Source organism: Lepisosteus platostomus, chromosome 7 (assembly GCF_059453375.1).
Source record: "Lepisosteus platostomus isolate fLepPlt1 chromosome 7, fLepPlt1.hap1, whole genome shotgun sequence".
In the NCBI taxonomy this organism is placed as follows: domain Eukaryota; kingdom Metazoa; phylum Chordata; class Actinopteri; order Semionotiformes; family Lepisosteidae; genus Lepisosteus; species Lepisosteus platostomus.
The window spans coordinates 1,191,962-1,218,806 of NC_142617.1; the positions used below are offsets into that span (position 1 = coordinate 1,191,962).

General features: G+C 40.9%; 1 protein-coding gene across 4 annotated transcripts in view; it reads right to left on the bottom strand.

Annotated features, from left to right (window-relative positions):
- Positions 1-663: 663 nt before the first annotated feature.
- The window catches only part of sgcg (sarcoglycan, gamma), a 63,510-nt gene continuing 37,328 nt past the window's right edge, over positions 664-26,845 (bottom strand). For all 4 annotated transcript variants that reach the window (XM_088638415.1, XM_088638413.1, XM_088638412.1 and 1 more), the window contains exons 3-8: positions 24,633-24,734; positions 20,261-20,348; positions 11,069-11,188; positions 8,430-8,502; positions 3,406-3,529; positions 664-2,930 (exon numbers count right to left, since the gene is read on the bottom strand). In XM_088638415.1, the coding sequence (XP_088494541.1) occupies positions 2,757-2,930; positions 3,406-3,529; positions 8,430-8,502; positions 11,069-11,188; positions 20,261-20,348; positions 24,633-24,734 (681 nt within the window). In that variant the 3' untranslated portion in view covers positions 664-2,756. The remainder of the gene's footprint in view (positions 2,931-3,405; positions 3,530-8,429; positions 8,503-11,068; positions 11,189-20,260; positions 20,349-24,632; positions 24,735-26,845) is intronic.

Sequence of the window (26,845 nt, forward strand, 5' to 3'; positions counted from 1 at the left end):
TTTTCCCTCACTGTTAGAGAGTGGAAATTTTAGCAGTAGTCCCTGGCAGGCTCACAGATCCCTTGGGTGCAGCCTGTATGGACACGCCCTAACAGAAATCGCCCACCGGAGCCCTGCTCTCCTCAGCTGCTGCCTGTTCGTTACTGTGCATTTGTGCATATGGATGCATGACCATATAAGTAGAGAGAGATTTAAAAGTTGTTAAAAAACACAAAATTTTAAATAAACCTTGATTGCATATAGTAGGATAAATCAATCCAATCCCTTAGTGATCATTTGTGTCTGAAAACCAAAAGTTTTTTTTAAACAGTACTGAATTCCTGACATTAAAATTATTGGAAAGCTCACTGGTAGCCAGTGTACCTACCAAAGCACTGGGGTGATGTGAGCAGAGAAATGAGTCACTAGCCTGGCAGAAGCACCCTGACTTCAATTTCTAACAGAATAACAGTCTTGCTGTCTAAAACCACTAATTTAAAAAATATGTATCGGTGGCCTTATTTAGGCAAAACTCTCTAATGTGAAGCTGTATTTTAATGTTCTAATCAGGTTGTCTGGTTATTCTCAATGAGCCTTGTTACCTGTACAGAGACGGTCTTGAGCAGTTGGTCATCTTTACACAGTGTCCACACATTGAAGGACAGGTAAGAGCCAGTAGGCAGATTTAGTTGAATAACACAAAAGCCTTTTATTTCTGCATACAAAGTTTGGTTGTTAACTTCATTGGATTTTATAAGATTGCCTCAGCTTTTTGCCTTAGCGCACAGTGCTCCTTCAATAACATTTAAAGGATTTTGTTTCTGTTATTAAGAAATAATTAAGAAATAAACTGGACTGAACAATGAATGTGCTATAGCAGAATGATACCAGCATCATGTTATATTTCAAAAGTTCTATTTATTTATACATATATTTATATATAAAGTGGGTGTGAAGATATATCTGGGAAATGAGGTGGCAACACTGCCAAATATTACTTTTCCCCATCAGAGAAAACCAAGGCATTTCTAATTCACAAATCACAATTCTTTCTCTAAGCATTTTTCTGGCACTCTTGAAAGGCTGCTTAAGCAAAAACAATGTATAAATAATATGAAGCCATTGTTTTGTAATATATACTGCAATAAGGCCCAAAGGAGTTCAAAGGCAAACTGTTTTGTTGATTTTTAGTTTCAGCTGCTATTTAAAATAGGTCTTGCATTTTCACTGCTGTAACTAGCTAGCTTTAAGGTTATATTTGTTCAGATGTGCCGGAGTAGGTCCTATCTCTTTTCCAGTGGCTGTTTTAAACCCCCGTACCACTGATCCTCATAATGTAAATCTCTTTGTAGCTCTGCCTTATTGACTATAATCTCTATATTTTAATTGCCACCAGTTTTAACACATCACTTTCCACAAAACAAAATGTCCAGGTCAGTAACTTTAGAAGTCTACCTCTACACTGTTTTTTTATTAGTTAGACTGGGCCTTTTCTAACATTGTCATTTCACAAATTTGTTTAAACAAATGACTTAACCATAATCCTAACAGTGGACACAGTGTTTTGGAAAGAGAGGGTTGAGAATATGCAAGGATGTCACATTAAGGAAAAGCATGATGATATTCAAATTAATACTGCTTCACCAGGCAGGCTATGTTTTCAGTTATGACCATATTGTATATGCTGGTGTGCGGGTCATATGTAGAATCTTTTGAATGACAAAAATATAGTGAATAAATATAATGAATACAGAAACTCAAAACAGGGAATTTCACATCAACTAGCGGGACCTAGCAGACTACTTGTACCTGCCTGTGAAGTAACTTCTGTAACTTGGTGCGGCCCCGTCATTCTCCAATGAATCAGAACCCTTTCACGACTTTTTAAATGCTAACGAACACCAAACAATCCTCTACTGATATGGCAGTGAAATGGATAACTACACACTTAGACAATAACTTGTTTTTGGAAGTATGTAGAAACAAAAAAATGAATGGATTAAAGGTTTCTACTTAAAAAAATTAAAGGATCTCTTGTGTGGCACGTTCTCATGTACTGTTTTCCCCACTGGACGTCTTGAGAAAGAACTGACGGTAGTTTGATCCCAGATCTTTAGGGTTTGCTCCTCTCACGCCAAGAACATGCTTGGTGTGTTTTCAAACTTGCTTTTAAATCAAAAAAGAAACAACATATAGTGGACTGTCTCTCCCATTCCTCGCGAGTAGATTACATTTCAAACAACCTCAATGTTACTGCAAGCACACAAACAACTTGTTGCATAGAAGACACAGGGCCAGGAGCCGAAAAGGCCTCTCTACCGTCTGTGCACACAGCAACACAGAAGAGCTCCAGACAAACACCCGGTTTGGCACTTAGCTCTTTTGCACACGTTAGCAGTAGCCTTTTTTTAAAAACATAGGTAAGTAATTCCGTATTAAAGTGGTGAAAGAATACAACTGTTTACGTGAATGTATACACAGCATTTTAAATTATTGTCTCTAGAACAGTAGAAATGTGGACAAAGCTGCTTGGTAAACTGGCAGTTTCCTTTAAAGCTGTATTGTGCTCTTCGGTGTCTCTTGAAGGCTTATGTACTGTAGTTAGTTACCCTTCAGAGAGGAAAGGGGCCCTGGGGATTCTCTGAGACGTCTTCGGTTTCTATTGAAGGCGTGTGTTTTGTCAGTCATTTGGGGCTGAATGTTGACCTCAGAAGCTGAAAGAAAATGAAATCCCAGGAAAAAGCCTCCAGAGAACAGGTAGGAATCCCTGGGGGGGGTTATTGGCAGACACGGCTGTATTCATGGCACGTGGAACCCACGCCCGCCACAGACAAGTACAGTTTTCCATCTGGGCACACACACACTTCGTAAAGTCCCTGAGAGTTTCCTGGCACTCCTCTCGTCCCCTGAGGTAACTTGGGCAAGCGCACTGTCTCAGCGTCCAGGATCAGCTGTGGAGGAGCAGAGATCAGTGAGAGGTCAGGCCGCAGTATTTATAGGCAGTTGCTACAGCAAGGGTTTTGTCCGTTCCCTGAAGCCTTCCTGCTGCGCGAAAGAGGAAGAGCGGCCGAAGCCGAGTCTACTGAAGACCGCAGAAACAAAGAGGGATAAAAACCAATACAGAATTATGAAACTGGCTGTTCTTTTACATGCCAAATCAAAATGCTGATGTTGAAAATGTTGAATAAGATATTTCATGCGGGAACAACAGACCTGAAGCTGAGAAGCTCCATGCTGCCACTATATTAACCCACCAACGTCTCCTACACAGCCAGCCAGAGGCTCACCTTTGGCTGATCACTGTCGAGAGACACAGCCCTCGTGTTAGAGCCAGAATACAAATGGTGATATCTTGCCGTTGCGATGACAGCTGTAGCTACAGGATGCTCTGGCAGGATTTTGAGGAAAAATGGCATTGTGTCTTACCGTTCCCTCACTCGTGTGGAGCAAGATGTCCATCTGAGACGTGGCCTCTATGTTGCCTGCCAGCGCCTTGATGTGCACTCCTTTAGGGGCGTCCATGCTCAAGGACCGGGTCGGAGACTCCAGTCTGAACTCAACGAGGAAAACAGTACAGGCCTTAAAACTGACCACATCTACCAACTATTCCACCTGGAACAAATCGCTCTCGCTTAGGTAGCCTGAGCCTGGATGCCAAGCTAACATCATCACGTTATGTGGAGCAATCTGTCTGGTCACACACATATGCAGCTCTACTTGTGTCAAAAGGCTTGACTGGAGCCCCATCTTTCTGCCGGACTCTCGAGGAGAGCCCACGTTAACTCAACCCATCCAGTTTTTTAAGCACACTTTCCTTAATAAGGCTTTGCATCCAAAACACATCCCACCATCTTGCAGGATCATAACCCTGCTATCAGGAATGTGCCTGCAGGTGCTCGTTTGCAAAGTGATTGTCAGGACGGAATTTGCTTGGAGAAAAACACCTGACAGAGAAAGAAAGTTCTGAACATCGCTGGGATGCACAGGGTATACAAGTATGCATGTACAGTTCAGCAAATCACGAGATTTGACATGGCTAAGCAATTTCAGACAAGTTCGTTTCCTACATGTGAGAGCATGCCCTCCTTAACCGAATAACGCTAATAAAAATAACTGTAGTTAACATTTAGAGCCTAATAACAGAATAAGAAATGAAGGGAACTTTTAAAGAATTATATTACACCAGACTAAAGCGGCATTAGGTAACACAGTAATGCTCTTGACATTAGAAGTCTACTAGTAATTCAGGCAAATATAATATAATAATATACTGTAGGAAAGAAAAAATATTTAAGTTCGGTTTCTAAGACAAAAATCCACAGGATGAATACTGAAGAAGCAAAAGCACTAATGAATTTATTTTGTTTCCTGGGAATACTTATGAAACAAATCTAGAAAATATTTCCCAGATAAATTATTCCTAGCTGCCTGTTTTGTATATATTCTTTAAAAGAAAAGGCCACAAGATGGCACCATCACCCTGTTAGAAAATAAAGGAGTTACACTCTTTCTTTTGCCTTATAATAATAATAATAATAATAATAATAATAATAATAATAATAATAATAATAATAATATAACCACTTGTACATAAGATTTATTAATCCCAAATTTTCAAACCATGTGTGTGTTCTATCAGAAATCTAGTGAATCATGCTGCCATTCATATGGTCCAGAACTGATGAACATAGCATCATGCCCATGAAGATAAAGCCCAAATTAGTAAACAAACACTGAAACAGCTTTACCACAAAAATGTGGATTTTCAAACAAAACCTTGTAATCTTGGACAGCCTAAATGCATCTTTGTTACAAAATGTTTCTAATTGTCATCACACTAATGCTGCTAACACTGCTCGGTGCTGTTCTCCACTACTGGAGGAGTCTCTAGGCAACAAATCCAGCGACATCAGACAGCAGGGGCTCAGCTCCTGATTTCAGAAAGTAATCTATGAAAAAGTGGCTGGTTTTCCATGGTACAACCAATGCAAAAAGAAAAGACGAAAAAAGTTAAATAAAAATAGCAAAAAACGTGATTAAATCTATATTCTGTTGGTACCTATTACTCACAGACTCTGCTTGAATAGTTTATTCAGCACTTCACAAGATCAATGGATGACCACTGATCTAGAGAAGACTCTTAAAAGGTTAGGGAACCGCCTTCTGACTCAGGGCTCCGGCGCTTACAGCTGCAGCTGCGATTTGCCTCGCAGAAATCTCATTTCTTCTTCAGTCACTGACTGAGTAAAACTCAAATCAACTAAAATATCCATTCATCCATTTTCTAAACCTCTTTATTGGTTCAGGGTCCTGGAGAAGCAGTAAATTAAAATAAAGCATATGCCCTTATAATTTTAAGTGATATGATCTTGAGAAATAATTAAATACACTTTTTTGACAGGAATTGAAACTGTTATTGCTTCTGCTCTAAAGCTGTATATGTCCCAATCGTAAATGATCCGAGAGACATGAAAAGATAAACATTTGACGTTCTGCTGTGATTTGAGATTTACTAGGGATATAAGGGTCTCAACTCACATTTTGCTCTGCATTTCTGTCTCAAAAGCACACACATTGTGTTCATTGCATTAACAAAAAGTAATATCGGGAATATTCTGAATTTTCTTTACATCTGCATGAGAAAGACACTCTGTTGTAGGTTCTTCAAAACAAAAAACCAGACCCTCAATGGAATTTGTGAGGATTTACATTAAACACCCTCAAACTGAACCCTGTCAGATGTGTGCTACTGTTTGGTTCCTGTTCATCAGATGACAGTTGCAGGGAGCTGCCTGGTGATGGCAGCAAAACCTCTCTGTAATGCTCTCACTGTCGACAAGTTTTGGAAACAACAGTTTCAACTTCATGTTGACTTCGTCTAGAATGAGTACACAAGGGATAGGCACTCTTGGACAGGGATTAGAGCATTGTTTTTGTTAGGTTTGTTACCATGCTTGGAACAGTGTTGCTTCAAGGTTTGAATGCTTCATGGGAGAATATTACTCTGCACATGAAGTGGGACTGTTTCTAACTCCACTAGGAAAAAAAGTAAAACTATGCCTATACCATTCTTAAAATTGTCTTTCACTTCTGAGTTTATAAGAACTTGGCACGAGATCCTGAAACGAATGAAGAAACTTAACTGTGATATATTTTGCTGATTAACCTCAACACACAAACTGAAACCTCAAAACACACAGACCTCTGGGAGGAGATCTTAAATACTTTAATTCCACAGATACAGATACAAACCAAGCCCTTTCCCAAAGGCACACAGCAGGGGACCTACTTCACCCTGCACTGAATTGCAGCTCCACCTGGGTGATCCACAGCAGCAGGTGGAGAAGTGAGAAATTACTTCAGCACTTGGATTAAAGATAATAAAGCCCAGAGTGGAAGTGAGCCAGAACACCAGGGTTAACATCCCACCTCTCCCAAAAAGCTCCACTTGCTCTTTAACGAGTGAGTAACCAGGACATTTCATCTCCAATAGCACAGTGTCCTGTGTCCCCATACTGGGGAACTGGTCTGGACAGTCCAGTCAGGTCCACCAAGACCGCTTGGAGCAGCAGCCTGGGTTTCTCTGAAGGCCTGCCCTCCCAGGAGCCACCAGGCCCAGCTGTGCTCTGCTCCAGGGAACTGACCAGCTCCGGCTGCTCAGGGGCAACAAGCAGCAGGGAGTTAGAGGAGTTAGCTTACGTAGCAGAAAGGATTGACAGAAATGTTTCTACTACATTCCCATAATATTTTCCAGCTTGCGTAGTAGTTAATGAAAACCTTTTGTGTGTTTCTGTATCGTGGTTCTAAAGCTGTAGAGAGAGTACTTTTCCACCAAAAAGGAGGTTTAACTGTGCCGCAGCTAGAAACTTATAGCAGTTGCAGTATATTTTTCTGCAGCACTAATGAGTGCAATTATCTCAAAGGACGAGAACTCTGTGTAAAACTGAAGTAAGAGATCTGCGATCCATAATCATAAATAGAACAAACGAGTACCTTCTCAGAAGTGGATTAATTAATCAAAATCCTACAGACAATGCACGGGTAACTAATGCAGCCTGTTTCCATTAATACTATTTTCTATATAGAAAATATATCCAAAGGTGCAAAACATAAATATATATCCATCCAAGACCAACCCTGGCTGAGACAAAAGAAGTTATCAATTATGTTCCTGTGTAATTTATTAACTACTTGTAATCAGTGAGTTTTCCTTTTCATGGACAAAAGGAGAGGTTTATCAAATACTGTGCTTCTCACCTGAAATGTTAAACCCTCCGTATAGTTTTCTTCTTCTGACATGTTTCTTCCAGACCTTTTGTTTTTATGTTGACACGTCATAACAGCGAATAAAACGGTTAGGCTATCAGCCAAAAGTGTAGAATTGACATCAAGGGATGTGAAAAAAATTGGATTAAACACTAGTAAGGCTGCATTTGGTATAATGTGCACAATTGTGGGCACCACGTTATAGAAATACACTGCTGCTCTGGAATCAGTCCAGACAAGAGCAGCCGGATATCTTCTGAGGCTTAAAGGAATGTGCTGCACTGACAGACTGAAGGACCGAACCTTTTTAATCTGATTCAGGTACTTACAAACTTAAGAGGTGCTGACAAAGTTAACCCAGCGGGTTTCTTCAGAATGAACAGTGAAACACGAAACACAGGGTGTAATTAGGAACTACTTCGAAATGAAGTGCTTTTTTACTCAAAGGGCTGTGTGGGCACGTGGGAGTATTGTAGCCAACACTGTTTCCTTAGAAACATTTGATCAATAAGCTACAGTACTAACTACCTAACAGGCCAACATTCATTTTGTTGTAAATGATGATAAAACTGAAAGCAGAAAAGTAATACGACTTATAATGAACCCCCAAAAATCATTGTGAAGGCCTGGGAAACACAGCCATCCTCATTTGTAAAGCTGTAGAAATGTAATAGATAAGATCTAGTTGAAAGCAAAGAACACACTGATGATTTGAAATTAATTTTCAAATCTTAATGCTCTGTTTAACATACTATTGCATTACAAGTCATCTTTTCTAAATGTATGCTTTTGTGTTGACTGCCAATAATCCAATTCATGCCTGAACTATTGTCATCGGAATCACAAAGGGAGATTAAGCAGACCCCCAGGCTGTGCACCTTTTCAGTGGAACAGGCAGGGGCAGAGTGAGGAAACAGGAGGAAAATGGTGCTTCTGCAGAAGACGTTCAGCTGGGATCTCGCCCAGAGAGCTGTAGGCCCTCCTGCCTGTGTGTTAGCATCTTCCCTGGGGGTATTTTCAGAAACATGAGCAGACAGTGAAGGTCTGATACAGCTATGGACACGATCAGGGATGTTCGGCGTGCAGCATCTCTAATTCACTTCCTGCCTGGCTGTCTGCTCGCGCCATCTCACCGCGGTCTCTGCGCCCTGCCTGTGCTGGAGCACGGGGCTCGACGTACTCACCTCAGGTCCTTAAAAGCCTGAGCCTTGACTAGCGGAGTCTCCACCGAGTGTTCGAAGAGAGCGCCTTCTGGACCTAAAGAAACGGAAAAGGTTTAGGTTGTATTGTGTATGGATCAGGCAACCACTCCTGACACAGCTGGACTTCCCTGGGCTTCAGGGAGGGTTTCGGACTGGTAAGATACTGGCATTGCAGGTGCAGAGAACAGTGTCACCTGGGGATTTTTTTTATTGGGAACATAGTACAACAAGCAAATAATAAGTGGAAACCCAATGATAGCAAGAGGCATAAGAGAATTATAATCTACCTTTGCCAAAATGGATAATTGTTACGATTACTGTACACCACTGTACCCTACTGTGAGCACACTATACTGTTGTGTACTATTGTACACTACTGTGAGTGCTGATACATCTGGAACAAAGCATAACAAATTATAGCTGCCAAGCAAGCATGAGAATAGAAACATTTGCCTCCAACATGGCTCAGGGGGCCTTTGAGAGTTCAGAATGGCAAACTTGTCTCCCTTTACCTGCGTTCCAGTTCCCCATCCTCGGCCCGGAGTTACTCCCCTAAAAACAGCTCCCATTCCACAGCGTCTACTGGCCTTGAGTGCCTCCTGCCCCTGAGTCCAGACTGACAAAATGAATATTTATTGCAATGAGCCCTGTCCCCAGTTTTGGCCATCAATGCTCTCTCTGTCTGATCATGCCTTCTTTATAGCCCCCCTTTCCCAACTTAGGCCTTTGTCGAGTCCAGTAACGCACAGCGCTGCTTGTCCGCTGGCTCTGGACAGAGGCTGTTGACCTCATGTGGCCGCACGTTCCTCTCCCTGCATCACAAACTCGCCTCCCGCTACTAATCTGTCGCTTGGAACGGAAATAAATCTTGCAGCTCTCATGACAGCTTAAGGGAGCATGTTGTGTGTTGTGTGTTGTGTGTTGTGTGTTGTGTGTTGTGTGTTGTGTGTTGTGTGTTGTGTGTTGTGTGTTGTGTGTTGTGTGTTGTGTGTTGTGTGTTGTGTGTTGTGTGTTGTGATTGTTCCGCTCTTTGGTTGTGTGATCTCAGAGATTTAAAAACACATTTAAATATTATTGCACTAGTCTTGTGCACATAGCAAAAAAAACTACTTAAAATATAAGAGCAATATAAATGTTTGTTTTACTACAAACTTCCAAATGACTTGAGCTAGAGAGCACTCTATTTCTTCAACATGCTTTCTGGTTGTGAGTAAATTCTCCAATCTCTGGGTAAGTGCCAAACGGGCAGCTCACAGTCCATCCTATCTTTAGGATGTTTGAAGGAGCATTAATGCCTTAATAACACTGGGATGAGTCCTTAAGCCTGGTAGAGCGAGATGGCAATGTTACAGATTCCACACACAATGGAGTGCACTTCTCAAAGGGTGAAATGTTATTCATGAAGCCGTACAGCAGATGCATACAGAAGTGATTGAGACATTTCCAGTGATTACCTCAGTCTGACTTTCAGGAAACTGCAGCGGCACCTGGCTTTGACTGGAGATGAGCAAAATCTCAAAGGCATGAACCTGTTTTACTCTGTTACTTATGATCTACACCAGCTTGAATACGGCTTGCATTTCAAAACGTCTCGCAAAAATGGAGTCCTGCATTATAAAAGCTGGAAATCAAAGCTGGAAGTTTCAAATGGCCCATGGCTGGTTTATTTCATTACATTTAATTTCTATGATGTAAAAACAGAGGAAGATCAGCTGCTCACTAATCTGTTCTCTTCGAGTAATTGTTTTCTGAAAACACCTAAATCGTGGTGTGAGACGTTTGAGAAGTTTCCACAGTGTTGTGGAAATGAAGAGGGCCTTTGTACATTAGCGATGACCCAGACTGCCCTCAGCAGCAGGAAGCACCCCCTGCTGCAGTTATTAGAAGAAGCTCTTAGCAAAATCACCCTCATTAGCAGAACGGCTAGCTGCTCAGAAGCCCAACACGCTCACTCTTCAAGTGTTCAAGCTCACGACGTTCGCTCCTGAAAAATCTTCAATTACAACTGACCTAAAAAAGCCAGCAGAAGACTTCAGGGAGATGATGGGAGAATAGGGTCGCTTTAAAAAAACCAAGTGAACATCTCTGGATGCTCAGTAGCTTAATGGCCCACTGCTGTTTCCAGCTCTTTGAGTTAATGAGCGGGAGGGAAGAAGCAAACAGGCCAACTAACTGCAGGCGCTGATTCCGCTTGGCGAAGCCACTAGCACAGAACAGAACAAGCGCTCGGAGCCCAAGACTACAAACAGTGTTGTGCCCCCACAACAGAGAGAGGCATAAGAGAAATATAATCTACCTTTGCCAAAATGGATCATTTTTGTACACCGTTACGATTACTGTACACCACTGTGCCCTACTGTGAGTACACTACATTGTTATGTACTTGTGTCCCACAAGGGGACACAACGGTCATGGTCAGTGGTCAAATGAGTGAATTTCGTGTCGAAGGTGCAAAAATGGGCAACATAACCTGTTTACAAACAGAAAACAGAAAAATACCCCACACATGAAATATAATTCTTATTAATGCAGGAAACAGCTTCCTGTGGCTCCATTCGAGGATGTGCCTGATGGACATGTAGAGTACGCGCACCAGCACATCGGCGCGTGGCGAAAAGTACCTGTCACGCGGAGCTTGTCTGTCCCCACCACCACTTCCTTCTCGTCCGCGGAGAAGAGCATCTTGCCGGTGGCGGAGCTGATCTCGAAGTGCTGTCCTTGAGCTTCCACCATCTGCGGACCTGCAAGAACGGCAAGCAACCAAAAAGACAGGAGGAACTATGAGAGCAACCAACAGGAAACTGTTATACTGAGAAAACTCTTTTGAGGAGTATTAGCTTTTCAAACTTTGATGTCAATCATCAAGAAAATTGCTTTTCTTATACAATTGTATTGTTGTCGTTTTTTTGTACTTCTTACCGTCCGAGAGCTAGCTAAATAGCATTTCGTTATACCATATACCTGTATATGAGTATAATGACAAACTTGAACTTGACTTGACTTGATCAGGACATAATTGCCTAGGAAGAAAGCTGAGACAGACTTCTCCTGATGCAGCTCTCAGTTTTAGTTTATTTTTCATTAATTAGATGTATTGCTTTCAGCCAGATTGGGTTAAATATCTTCTTGCCATTTGTATCACTCAGTAACATTTCAGAGACACAGTGAAGCATTCTCTGACTAAATCCCACTTTGCATGCCTTATTTTGCTATATGCAAAGACAGGGCAGAGATATACTGCTACTAGTCAGCATGATTTTATCATGAAATACTCTGACAAATGCGCCTTAACTCTCAGCTTCATTTATGTCCTATTACTATAGTCATTATGTCGTATTAGTTGAATTTTTACAACTTTACTATTAACTTTGATATTTCTGATGATTCACAGTGGTCCCTCAAAAAAACTTTCATTATCATACCATACATATCAGATTTTTGGTTCTCTCTTTCTTTGCCTTTTCTGTTTTAAGAGTTGAAGATTTAGAGGTATTTTTTTCACCCAGACATTTTATCCTCACAAATCTGCAGCAAGCAAGTCGCCGAAACCTCTTCTGAAGGTGACATTGACATTCACAGGCATTTAATACTCTTGAAAACATAAAACAAGCAGCAAAGTACCTCCATCAGATTATGTCTCTGGCGCAGGCTAGTAAAATAAAAATGTATCAAAGTGCTGCGCTCCCTTAAGTGCTTTCTAAAGAGGAAAATAAAAACAGGCCTTATGTCTGCTCGTGAAGGCATGAAAACAGCCCAGCTCCACCCACACCTCCCGCGTACAGCACAGCAGGGGCAGGTCAGAGCCGGTCAGAGGCCGGCTTGGGGAAACGGACACGAAGGATCGCTCGTGTGCATTTAGGCCTTCCAGGTATGCAGTAGCTGTTATCACTCGGATAAGACAGCCGGGCGGGCAGGAACTCTCTTTCACGGGCAGCGTGCTGCTCTAACGGAGACTGCATTCACTTCCATGAAAAACTGCAACCCAGTTCAGGCGAAATCAACATTCCAGCTCCTGCACCCAAGACGCAAGGCACTACGAATCCGATGACCCTTTAAATCGAGAAGCAGTCTGACCTCTCAGCTGGTCAACAGCAGCGGCCATGCGGTCTCTTAATTATCTAATTGAAGAGGAATTTGCTATCCTTATATATTACGGAATGACTATGTGTTCAGAAGGAACATTTAAGATTTGGCCCTGTAACTATCAATTTAGAATCCAGGAATAAAGAAAACTGCAACGTAATTCTTTACGGTTTAACAATTCTTTATGTTCTTCTTTAGCTCAGTGTGCAATCTGCTTATCTGCAGCTTTTTTTACAAATTCATTCCAAAGCGATATAAAATGTTGTTCATCCCTAGGGATCGGTTAGGTAGTGTACAGTAAATTTTTCATAAAAATATGCATTAAAAACATTGCATTTCTGACCACTTAGATCAACACTATGAGCTTTAAGGGGTGTGAATGTCACCACACTGCTGTAATTTATTTGGCGTCCCTAAATTCTAAACTTACAACATTTAACTGCCTACTTCACTAACTGCCACTAGAACAGTAGACGCATACATCATTTGTACATTACCATTTGAAAAGGACTCTTATTAATTTAATGGACCAGAAATTTATAGTCAGTGAAATCGGTTTAATACTTTTATGGTTGTGTCATTCTGGTGTGAGTCAAGCAAAACCCAGAATAAGACTTGCCTTTTGAATTTCATTTTATCTCAACAGAACCAAAATAATAATTTCTTGCAATGATATAACGCTTTTCATCCCAGAGAATCCGAAAGTGTTTAATGTAATCACCGAAGTGCAGCTCTGCTGGGGTGACGCACAGCAGCCCCGCTGCACTGCAGGTCAGGGGGAGGAGAGGGAATTACTCCACCAGCTGCATTATGGCTCACCTTTAGTGGGGCCAGTTTATGCAAGCCCAGAGTGGAGCTCAGCCAGGACACTGGGGACAACACACCTGCTCTTCTGAACAGTGCACTGGCATCTTCAAAGACCAAGCAGTCAGGATTGCAGTATAATGTCACCTGCCACAGGACGGTGTCCCCAATCTCCACAATAGGGCACTGGAGTAAAAATACTGGACCAAAGAAAAGAGCCCCACCTCCTGCTCCACCAACACCACTTACAGCAGCAAACTGGTTTTCCTTGCACATCTCTCTTACCAGTACAGTACCCATCCGCGCTTAGCTTCTGAAGATTATCTCAAGATTCCACATACAAGGCTTGGTTTAGAAACTGTTTTATGTGTTTGTCTAGCAGCGAAAGAAACTTCACTTTTCCATGCAGTAAGTAAACATTAATATAATACTACAATATCTCTGCTAACCTCACTGATATCCTCTTACTGTTTCATTGAGAGTCTGCAGTTTTAAAAGCACAGGTACTGCACTGAGCTCTATTGTGTTTGTTTGCTCCACATCCTAAAACAGCCTCTCAGCAGGGTCCCTGCGCAGTCCCACTGCACAGCAGCCCCAGACGCAGCTAGGCGTTTAAATTCAGCCTTCTCTGATGAAATGAAACGTTGAAAAGTGGACCTGCGACTGTCCCAGAAACACTGCTGTGGAATTTTACTGTTCACAGCAAGAGAACATGTTCTGAAGAACTACATGTTTCACTCTTTGGATGATGTAACAGGCATGCCGGGTTCTTCCAGGGCAGGAAATATCCACAATTCTTCTTCGTGCCAAACCAAAAATGAGGCATAACTGTGGTCCCACAAGCATTTCCTCCTTGCCTAGCACAGCTTTATTTGCTGTAAAGTATCATTGGTGATTGCAAAACCCTTCGATGTCTGTAATCGATGGCTGACACTAACCAGGTCAGCAGTGAGGGTGAAAAACTCTTTATCATGAAGGGATGGTCTAAAAAGAAAGCAGAACAGTTCCTGTAGAAGCCCCCTTGTGGACCTACAGACACAGAGCCTTAAATCATGTTTTAAAAAGAAGTGTGGAAAAAAAATGATTATCTACAACCTCCATGAATACAAAACAAGTTTAATGGCCACGCTCAGAGCTGTCAGTAGATTTTAAACATCCTTCCCTGAAAACCAAAGATGTCATGCAGAGTTTCTAAAGGGAAGAGAATTTAACACTACAGGCACAAGTGCTTCATATACTTTTATGAATGAGCTATCAAATGCCACCTGACTTGATTCAACTAAACGATTCATGCCATCAGATTATGGCAGTTTTATATGACCTAAAATGAAATGTCCCCTAATTGTCTTTCTGAAGATCGTTAATGCTTTCTCTCTTACTCAGAGTCAAAGGGTTACGTGGAGGAGGTGAGAACCTTCCAAAACCTGCACTGCCGTGGAAATATGATAATCTCTAAAATAATTCAATTAGTTTTGCAATTTGTCTTCACCTAATTACTTTGATATTACATTATTTTCCAGACCTAGCTGGACGCATATTAAAGACGTGCAAATAATAGTCTCTGTCAGCTTTGGGGTCTTGCAGAAATAAATATCAGCTCCTCATCGTGGAGATGAAAAGGAAGATATTTGGTTAAATTAAGTTTTAATGGAAATCTTCGAGGACAAATGAAAGAGGGAAAGCTAATGGGCTTTATGAAGTTATTAATTAAGTTTGGTTTATGAAATTGGCTGCAGGGTCTGACTGTGAAGGACATTATTGAGCCCCTCTCTCACAAGCAGCAATGCTTCATTAACGCTGAGCTCTGCCTATTATAACTTTAATAGACAAATCCCCATTGCTTCCAAGCACAACAATACCAGTGCAAAAAATGCAATCTGGGTCTATCAAGGTACAAGAAAAATATGCAGTCAGCCTTGGCAGTGATGCAGTTCAATCAATTCAAGCTTAACCTTTTCCTCTTGGAAAATGCCAATAAAAACACAGGCTCTTGCTTTGTATATTTAGTGTCCGTTTGCAGTTGAATATCGAAAGCCACGACTCAAATCCTCTTGCTATGCGGTGAAATCACTTTCGGATACCTTTTTCATAGACAGTTTTATAGTTCTAGGCAAAATCCTCAGTATGTGGTGTATGTAAATCACACCTCTACAACCCCTAAAGAGGATAAAAACAACATTTCCTTGGTATCTGTTCTAACAACAGACAGAGGGGCTTTGTCACTATGTTTTTGATTCCTCACTAATGAAACTCACCAGGTCCTAGATGATAATCCTAAAAATATAAACACAAATTCCAAGTGTATTTACACAATAGATTTGTAACATTTGCTACACGACGAATTCTCTGAGGTATGGAGAGATCCTCTGACCGAGGATACTATGGCCTGGGTTGAACAAAAACTGCTGGCAGATGATTCTCAGCAACCCAGCATTTCACAAAAGCTTAACTTGGCTAAAAAATAGATAAGACCCACTTTACAGTAAAGGCTTACGTGAAACTATTAGAAACAGGACTAATATCACCCGTTAAACAGAATTAAAAGCAAGTGCAGAAAGGCAAGTATTAAGACAGCATATGAAAGTGTCTGACTGCCTTGCAAGAACCAATATGGGCTGGGAGATCATTCGACAGCCTTGGAGCAACAGCATATAAAGCTGGGATCTCCCTGGGCTTCCCAGGATATGGAGGCTGGATACGGGACACGAAGGAAGACAAGAGTCCGTAGATCACAGACGCGCAGGTGTTTGGGGGGGAACAGGGATTCAATTAAGCAAAAACAGAGCGATATGCTCGTGCATTTTAGATACCCTTAAGATCTGAGCCGCTGAGCTCTGAAGACACCGTGACTTGTTAAGACCACATTTGGATACATCAGTAAGCACCGCACTGCAATGAACAAGCCTGGAAAAGATAAACGCATGTTTTAGGACGGACACGAATGGACACAGCGTTGTGAAGATGGAAAAAGACACAATGACAAAAAAAGACAACAGTGGAACATGAGCTTCAGATGCACGATTTAATCAGAGATGGTTCTGAGGCTCTTGACACCCACACCTGGACTAATTCCATTGCTAACAGTCTTTTCCATAAGGAACTTCCTAGTGAAACTAAAGTTCACACGGTTGTGGAATTGATAAGGAAGGTCAATCAGCATAACTCTGGTCTTGACAGAGTTCAGATGTAAAAAAATGTTTCATCCATTATTTAACAAAATCTAAGCCGTGTGACAAGGTGACAATTAGTCACTATGTGATGCAATTTGGGTGTTACTAATCAATATGATACCGTATTTATGAAGAATCTGACCCAATGGTAACATATAGATATACTGTATGAAAAAGGACTAGGACCAAGAACAGAGCCCTGTGGGATCCCAGAAGTGATAGAGTTTGGCGAGAAGGAGCAATGAACCATTTGAATAAGTCGAGAGATGACTTAAACCGTCACAGAGCGGTTCCATTAAAACCAACAGCCATTCCTAATCTATTCAGAACAAAGTTATGGATCAACTGTATCAAGGGTAGCACTGAAATCCAGAAGGACACAGGCGAACAAAAAATGATCGGCATTCATCAGCAGATCATTAGAACCTGTAATAACAGCTGTTTCTGTAGTATGCATCAATCTGAATCCCAATTAAAACCCTTCATACAGATTCTCAGTAGATCACTGAAATCACTGAAAACAAGCCATTACAGAACCTTTGCCAAAACCGTTAGACAATGGTTGATAATTAGTGAGTAGCTTGGAGTTGAGTTTCCACTTTGTCACAGAAGGATAGTAGCTGAAGTTTTAGGGTACAATTTCAGATGACAGTGATTCATTGAAGGTACGCCTGTCATCAGATCACATAACTGCAAAAGTTAAAGAAAACAGTGGAAACAGGATCCAGGGAACACGTGAGCTCGGCTGGAGACTCTGCGAAGTGAGATGCACTAACATTGAAAGTATATGAACTGTGCTCGGAAGTGGAATCTGATTTCTGATGTTATCAATTTCAGTGTGAGAGAACTCGGAAAACGTATTGCATGAAAACTGTAGACTCGCTAGGAGTGATATCTGTAAGTGGGTTTAGAGATGATGCATTATGGAAAAAAGGGTTATAGGATTACGTCTCCCTTCTTCGATTAGCTTCCCAAAAAGCGCTGATCTAGCAGTAGCCAGTGCATTACGGTAGGATAGCTGGTGTTGCTTTAAGGCAAGTAAATGAGCAGACAGGTCTGCATCCATCCATCTGTGTTCAAAATAATACACATGAGATGTCCTGGAGAGGCGCTGGCTGTCACAGCGGGGAAGGATGTGGAAATAACACTTCCGAAAGATTTTTCAGTAGTTGAACAATCCGAAATGCCACCAAGTGTGGAATTCTGAAGCACAATGGAGTCCTCAAGTCTCGCTGGCTAAGGGCAACTGACAGGAGAACTGGAAATCATTTGGATATATAAATCTAATTGATCAAATTGATCGAGCAAATCAATTGTTAAAAAAAAACAGAACCAAACAAATGACTGGATGATCTGAAATAAGATAAGATCAGTTTATTGGCCATATACAATTTCTTGCATTAGGAATTTGTCTTTTTGGATACCCCAGCTTGCTCTCCATGAGACACGCAGACGGGGAGAGAGAAGCTTGGAGTCAGAGTGCAGGGTCAGCCATTTATAAGGCACCCCTGGAGCAGTTGGGGTTAAGGGCCTAGCTCAGGGAACCAATGGAGTAGGATTCCTCTGTCGGCCGCGGGATTTGAACAGGCAACCTTCCAGACACAGCCACAGATCCTGAGCCACAGAGCCACCGCTCCGCCCATAGATTCAAGAAACACAACTGCCCAAACAAGGACTTGAACCCTGGACCCTCAAACTAAAAGTGCTCTACCAACTGAGCTATCCAGGCTCTGACATGCCCAACTCAAGGTGGTACAGGTCACTAAGAGTCTAAGCACAGGTGATAACAAGATCCAGTGTCTTCAGAGGTGTGATCAGTGGGCACATTCATGTGCTAAGTAAAGTAAAGCCAAAACAATCAAGGACAGCACATGTTCTGCTGAGAGTCAATACAAATAATTATTTAATTGTCTTAAAATTCAAAATCCTTATAGAATTGTGCAACAGGGATGACAAAATAGCTGAAAACTCTTAACAATAATTCTGCCTTGGTATCCTACATACAAGTGCAATTGCTAGAGGCAAGACAGACGCTGTCTTCGGTGGCATGAAATCAGGGTGATGTGCAGTCAGTGTACGAGGGCCTGTCTACCTGGGGCCGGATTCATGGGGTCTCACTAAACAGAGTTCCCAGGGGCAGGAACCTGCATCTAGCCTCATGTCACCACAGGGAAGCACCCCACTCTTGATTCAGTGATGCCACTGAAATCTAAAGCAGTTTGTGGCCCTAAAAACAGTCACTCAGCTGCCACACCCAGCACTGTGCAATAGTGTCTTCTGTATCACTGTGCCCGATACTGACTCACCTGGAGATGAGAGTCAAAGTCTCCAATCGCCTGGCATCCCTGTTATATTCTCTGAATGCGGTTAATCAGATCACTACTCCTCATGGGCAGCTTGTAGGCTTTCCTAATAAATTTGGATGTCTGTGAAATAATCTTGATACTCCCACTTCATAAAACAAAAACCAATTATCATCCCCCCTGAGAATCAGTGTATTAAAAACAGCATATTAGTCAATTTAATGCTGCTCTTCTCAACACTTTGAGAAAGGTGTACATTAATTATTAATAAGAGTTTAATTTCAAGCAAAATAAGTTGAGGCCTTATGAATTATGATGAGCATGTGTGGTCCTAATTAACTAATGATCAATAATCCATTAACCTCTATCAGTTTCTTGAGAGCAAAAGCTACATTTTGTGTTTCTGTCATCTATCCATTCCATAAAATTGGACTGATTTTTATCCATGCTGTGTACTGGAGAACTGTTCTGAAGCATAAAAATTTAATGGAATCTATTACTGTCCATGGCATCAGCTCAGCCGCCTGTGTGATAACAGATCTGTACCCACAAAGTGTAAATTATTGATTTTTTACAAACATGACCTGATGGATTTCTTTAAGCAAAATACAACTCCTTTCACAAAGTTCTACCTTAGGACATGATTAAAAATCTAGAGTACTGCGTGCGATATGGTAATACACACCTCTTAGGAGAAAATTGACAAGGTTGAATGAAGTTAACAGGCTGAGACTACAAGGAATATTGCAAAACAAAAGGCTACATGATTCACTCTCAAATAAAGTTGTAATCTACCGTCTTTTACTGTATTACATTTACAAAGTTGTGTTCTAAAATAAACTTATGTTGCTACTTTGTTATTATTTTCTGCATTGTTCCAAATAGCCTTAATTTTGTCCAACAGAACAGCACTTCTCAATAGCTTCTTGAACTGTGAGGGGTAACTTTCTTCCGAGTTTCACACAGCAGTATCCCTCAGCAGGTCACATCAGGCTCCCATCTCTTGTCTTTAAAAGGGATCTTTGGGGAGCACAGGGAGGGAAAGGTTACGGGGCGACGGAAGAGCCCTCCTTCTCAACCACAGTGAAACACGATCTCCTGCATTTCAGACGGACAGCATCAACATCCAGCTCAGCAGCCGAGCTCTTGAGAATGACGTCAGTGTGACAAAGCCACTGAAGAGTGCAGCTTGTGTCTGCGCTTTTGTTTGTCACATTTTTGTCAATATTTGGTGAAAACATCTTTCAGAGACCTTTTTTGGACCTGGTTGCTTGGGAAACGGAACAATAACAAATATCTAATCTGCTTTTCTTGCTCTCGAAGCATTAGAAAATGCTAGCAAAAGAGCAAAACTGTCCAAAACATTTATTCTTTTGATAGTGGAACGTATGAAATGGTTTTAGAACCAGAAAGTCCAGTGTTATGATTTTGTCAGAAGAAAACAAGTTCTTACCTACTGTTAATCTTCCTGTCACATCCCCGTCTTGGTTTCGGGCATTGACTGTAACGTTCTGAGAGGAGTGAAGAAGCAGGGAGGACTCCTGGAGAACAAAATAACCGGATGAATTCAAGACCTCCTACAATTTTTAGAAAAGTGGCAGCTCTAATACAAAGGTCAAAAGTTCAGTAATGCATTTTCCCTTATTGCAGAAAACTTCATGTTGTTTAAAATCCATTATGGGCGAACTAGCTCATGAAAAGCTCAGAAAAAGTCAGCTCAGGTCTGAATGAGTGTGACAGCTGGCAGTTCAGTGGTTGGGAGAGAGAGCTGGAGACCATGATACTCCCAATACCTGGAGAGTTCACACCAGAAATTGTGGAGCAGAACTGATGTGTAGCAAGCAGCTCTGTTTCAATTTAAGAATCTAATTGATAGGAGCAGCTCTTGAAATCTTTTCTACCGAATATATCCAGCACTGCTGTGAGCCTTGTGACTCCACACAGACTCACTGATGACCAAGGCCCATTAATGGGTGATGGGTCCAATAGAGGATATGAAGACCAGAATCAACTTACTAGCACTTGATACCATGTATAATATGAACTTGTATGTAACAGAAGCATTTTGCTGTTAAGAGCTGTCTCATATTGCTCTATTACCTTGTTTCAAGTTTTTTTGCTCCTTTATTTAAACAGATATGTCAACAGTAAAACAAGGACCTGGAGACCCATTTACATAGCAAGACACTTCCTGGAGCAATGTGACTGCAGCATCTTATTCAGGGATACAGCAGCAGTGTTCCCCAGGGGATGTGAACCCGTGACCCTCTGGCCATGCTTAGAAAAGCAAACTTAAGCACTCAGCATGCTTTTTGCTGTTTTTGTTTCTAACCAGATAAAATCCATCTTTCTTATGTGTCATAAACTGCTCTTCCTTGCAAAAGCCTTGATATAGCCACTTCAGCAGGAATGATATATTTCTGAAACATTCTTGCTGCAGTTCCCATTCCATTAACAGGTGCTCAATCCTGTATCTTTGGTTTTCCTCTTTGGGATTGGTTTTTAAAACCGTTCAATGGGAAGCTCAGGTAGTATCATGACTCCTGCAAGCTTGGTCATTTAGAATTTCCTTTATTGCCCACTAGAACTACCCATGTTCCAGCCAATAAAACACAGACAGCAAAGCTCCGCTCATGATACCTGTGCAAATGCATGTTTGCGGGCATATAAATCATGAACCCAGAATCCCAGGTGGTTCTCAACGAACGTCTCTATTCGTAGTTTTGCTCCAGATATCGATTTACAAACCATTTACGACAATGCACCATAACTCATTTAAAGAACACAAGATCTTAATAATAAAGTGAAACAGAGTATCTAATAGCGCCCCAAAGGTATTTATTAGAGCAGATTAGATAGTGGTGCTGGAAATCAAATCTCAAGCCTCAGCTAGTACACTTTGTATGTAGTCCTTCATTAACAGTTCAGCTTTTCACAGCTGACATTTAATCTTTGAACAGAGGCTGACGCGAGTTCCTGCTGCTTTCTAATTACAGGGAAATGTGCCCAAAGCATGGAACAGATTTGTAAAGCTCTTTTTCAGAGATCGTTTGAAAGGTTAAGTGTTGCCTCTTAGCGATTCCAGCAAAATGAGCACTTCTTAATTAACATGCTTTTTTTTTTTACATACACTAAAATATTTCTTCATTTTTAGAATGAGTTGCTAAGCAATTCTAATTGGAAATGGTACGCGTGAACTTTCGGATTCTTAGGTTGCAGAAAAAAAAGATTTGCTTTGAATAATAAAAGAGCATAATAGAGCTTTTTGCTATACAATACATGCAAGGAAAGGGTATAATATAAATGGAGTGGTTAGGGCAGCCAAAGTCCAACAGGTTTAACTGGTCACCTCCAATCAGTAATTTCTAAACACTAGGGGCCATTTCATTTTGATCACTTAAGCAGGTGATTTATGTAATTAAGCAGTTTCAGGGTCATTTAAAATGAATATCCCAACTCCCTGTAGCTCTCAAGGATCACAGTAGGCCATTCCCAACTGAATCCAGCTCTTTTTTGTGATTGATCTGCTTGACTATTGGTTTGCTTGTGTCTGCATCCAGTCTCCCTCACTTCAAGGGTACTGGTTCCTACAGCTTCGGCACAAGCATGTCCTCGGCTTACTGACCGTTCTTCTGGACTAAGCAGCTCTTAATGTGTGATCAATGTCTGAACAAATGGCACAGGTGGCAGAAACAAGAGACCTTCCTTCTACAAAAGCCCAGTCGGGTATTTTCCAGGCAGCACACCTGAATAAGGGCAGTTCTGAAAGGCAGGAACTGGCGCAGGATGACAACAATTACAAATCCAACTTGACCCTTTTAAAAGTTGAAAGCAATTTTAAAAATATGCCGTGTTCGTAGCTCTTGCCGTACAGTAACTTTAAAGTACTTATTTTTTACATTGTTAATTTTGTAAGTTTCTTCAAGTTTCATTTTTGTTTTTCAATCACATCCTCATCAAACTGTATATCAGATTTGAGAGAGGAGATCAGAAGTCACCTGATCCATGCGTTTCATCAGAAGTGCTTTGGAGTGTTTAAGCTCCGTACCCCGTGCGACGATTCATTTCCCAGAGTAGAACTAGGAAAATGTAACTAGTCTTAACTAGAAAGTTGTGGGTTCATATCCCAAAACAGGTCAGACACTGCTATTGTACACTTGAGCTAGTCACTTCACTAGAAATATTCCGGCAAAATATCCAGCTGTATAAATGTGTGTAAATGTAATTTGTTTTAGTTAAAAGCATCAGCCAAATATATTTGTAGTAATTACCATGAGTAGTAGTGTTTGAGCCAGTGGAAACACTGTGACTGGGCTAATCTGCATACAGTCTCACAACCGGACTCACCTCTTTATTATACCCAGAGTGCCAACAAAACCTGATTCCCTTAGTGAATGAAATAAGCAGTATCACCAGATTATCTCTATCATCTCTATCTCTATCTTCTGGACTCTATGCACTAGTTGCTGGGCCATTTGACTGTTATTTCAGGGGTAAAATGTATGTAAATTAACTCAACAAGCTTGCATAAGGTGTGAAGCAAAACTGGAAAATAAATCAAGAGCACACTTGAGTACGCGGAGCCTGTGTGTTATAACATTATCTAGGGTGAGCAATCATTCACAGGATCTCAGCTGCACTGGAATCTATTCAAGCAACCTTCAATGCAGCACATCCTGCACCTCATTCTATAAGGCAAAATGCCTTGCTCTCAAGGACAGGGCCGGAATGAACATGAAATGCATTAGGAAATTACTTGTCAGAGACAAAAATAAAGACTTTCTTCTGGTTCAACTATTAGGAACCTCTGCAAACCTGCAAAAAAATCAGGTTTGTAAAAGGACAACAAGGGTATTCATATAGACTTTCTAAATAATTTGAAAGCATTAAAAAATTCTTATGCTAATGCAAAAAGGCAATTTCTGAATAAACAGACAGAGAATCTTCATGATGACATTGAGAATCTGCCCTTAAGAAACTATTTTCTGACTAAAGGGAATGCATGTTGTCAGCTCCTACCAGTGTGTCTGACAAAAACAGCAACATAAATAAAATTGAAAGTACAGCACTTAAGACTGTAGCCTGGTAACACATCATAGCCAGTTCTCAAGCAATGAAGAACAACACTGTGGGGCAGCAACTGCCAGACACAGATTGTAGAAATACTAAGAGTTTCAACAAAACTATTGTGGATTATCTGCTTCTTCACAAAGAAGCTTCTCTCTCTCTGCTGCTCTTGCAACACTTTAACAAGAACGCGTTTCAGACAGAAATGGTTTACAAGTTAGATTTTTGATTGACTCTGACCTTCCTCCTCTTTTTAGACCTCTCCACCATGCCAGCAGTGGCGAAAGTTTTGTAATTGTAATTGCTGGGTCTTGGAGTCATTTTGTGTTGGGGATAATCACAAGTAAGAACAAGAGCATTTTTAGTCATAGGATAAAAGCAGAAGTACAGTTTAAGGACACCAGCTAAAATGGTTTGCTTTACTGTAAGAGAGGAAGTACAAGTGATATTCAGATCAAGATTCTTTGTAGACCACTTATGGATAGAGACTTCAGGATTCTCCATAAAAACTCGGTAGTATTTTAGTGCGTCTTGCAATACAACTAGAGATTAAAGGGTTTATTAGATCAGTCTTTAGACTGTATTGATATTACAAGCAAAAGAATGCAAACTACAACTGTGAATGCGTCCTCAAGGATTTGTTTTAAAGAGCCTGCTTTATTAAGTTATTTAAATTACACCACATTGATATCTGGTAAGGATGAGGGTTACAGCACACAGAAAGGAATTCTGTTTATCGACCTGAGAATCACACCTACCTCTCTGGAGTGAATCTCTTTGGCATAGAGTGGAAAGAGAAATTCAGACTCTCCTTCAAGTCTGAGCCCATCGCTTGTTACTCTTAAAAGTCCCATTCCTTCCTGCAAAAAAGTCAGAAAGAGAGAGTAAGAAAAGCACTTTATTGAAATAAATCCTTGGAAGTTTTGGATTATCACAGTCGGAACTTTTTTACCTTCTTATTTTTACCCAGTATGTTAACTATATGTACAACATTCCTGAAGTGGCCAATGAAGACATCAGGGCTTGTCCCTGCGAGAGAAAGCACTGTCTTCCTGTTCTGAGACTGAATACCACAGAGTGGTATTGCTCCCTGTTATTGATAAAATGACTAAAACGTGGTTAAATATGTCAAAGTCCATTTGCAACTACATACAATATTTATAAATTATTTCTAGAATTATTTTCAACAATCTTGTCGCAATAATTGCTCATTGACACTGAAGCTCAGTGTTTTGAAGTTCAATTTCATCATCCTAAAGTTACTCAGCTTCCACCTGCCTTTGCAAATGAGGCACCACTTTCTATCTAGTCTGCTTATTATTTTGCTTCTTCATACCCCCAGCTTTCACTGGGACATACTTTAACTTTCACATGCGGGGAGCATGACAATTCATTGTATTTCATCCAGCTGTTTTCAGGAAAGGCCTGTAGACATTAGGACAACCTCTGGAACATGGTAAATTTCAACACAAATTATTTTCAAGTCTTGAAGTGATATTGTTCACAAGAAATAAAGCAGTGTATCTACAGTACCATTGTGCCTTAGTTTTATGATTAAACATTGAGACAGCGAGTTCATGAATTACATTATTGGTTATTCAGAACAGATATACAGTAGTTCTCCTTACAATTATACACCACAATCACACAAACAGTCCCAGACAGTCTAGTTTCAGGTCTGAGCACTAAAACAGCCAAATGCTCAGTGCAATCTCATTAATTTGAAATGAAGCACTATTCTTTCATAGCCTAATAATACTGAAGGAAGAAAATCACATCCCATTGCACAGTTACATGTTTGGCCTACAGTGCTCTTAACCAGCTCACTTGTCCAGCGTGACAATGTGATGCCAATCTCATCCTTTCAGGTTTGGTTTGTAAAGTGGAAGAGACCCTCAAGGCATCAAGAAGACATTTATCATTCGGCGGTTTTACAAGGCAGAGTAAACTAACGTATTATGGGCTTCAATATTAAATTAACTTGGATAATTTCACTCTAATTTGTGCTGTTCTGGTCTGTTGGATGCTTCTCAGCTCACAGTGGTTATCTTGGCTGACAAATTAAATCTTTTACAAGATGTGAAATGATTCTATAGAGGGTCAGCATTTCACCTGATGATCTTTAGAATGTACTATAACAAAAAGAAGAGTCGATTTTTTTGTCAAGAGAAACACATTTAGAAAAATAATAAAAAATGATATAACTTTAACAATGCACAAGCTGTATTACTTGTGTCAGTTTTTTTTTTATCTGTGAAATGATATGGAAATGTGAAAGAGCTCACAGGAATGGTGAGCAAAGGGAAATGCTATAAATGTATGTAACCTAAACCATTTCTGCAACGAACAGTTGTCCGTAACATCTGAAAGCAGTTGAAAATGACTGGCTGTCTCCAGCAATGAAATCTGTTTTTCCTTTTATCCTGGGTGGAATCTGATTAGGTGGACTGAGACAGGGTGCCATTTGTTTCACCTAGACAGGGGCCTAAGCCATTGAGCATATGTATCTGATTAAGATATATATGTAGAAAATAAGATGTTTGGGTAATCTGCAAATCGTATACCATCATGACAATTTTGTTAATAAAACTAATTGACAGAAACATAGGTAGAGATGTGAGAGAGAGTTTCAGTGGTTGTATTGAAGAGGAACTCTAGGGAGGCCACATTGTAGAAGCCCAGAGTGGAGTTTAACCAGGACACTATGGCTAACACCCCTACTGTTTCAAGCAGTGCCACGCGATCTTTAACAATCAAGAAGTCAGGACCCCGGTTTAACATCTCAACTGAAGGGTGGCACCTCCCACAGCACAGTGTCCCCAGTCACTGGGACATGGCTTGGATGTTCTAGATCAGAGGGAAGAGCACCACCTACTGGTTCACCACCACCTGTACCAGCACCTTGATGCACCCAAGAAGTCTCCCAATCCCTGTGCTGCCCAGACCACTGTTTTCGAGAGCCGGTGAGATC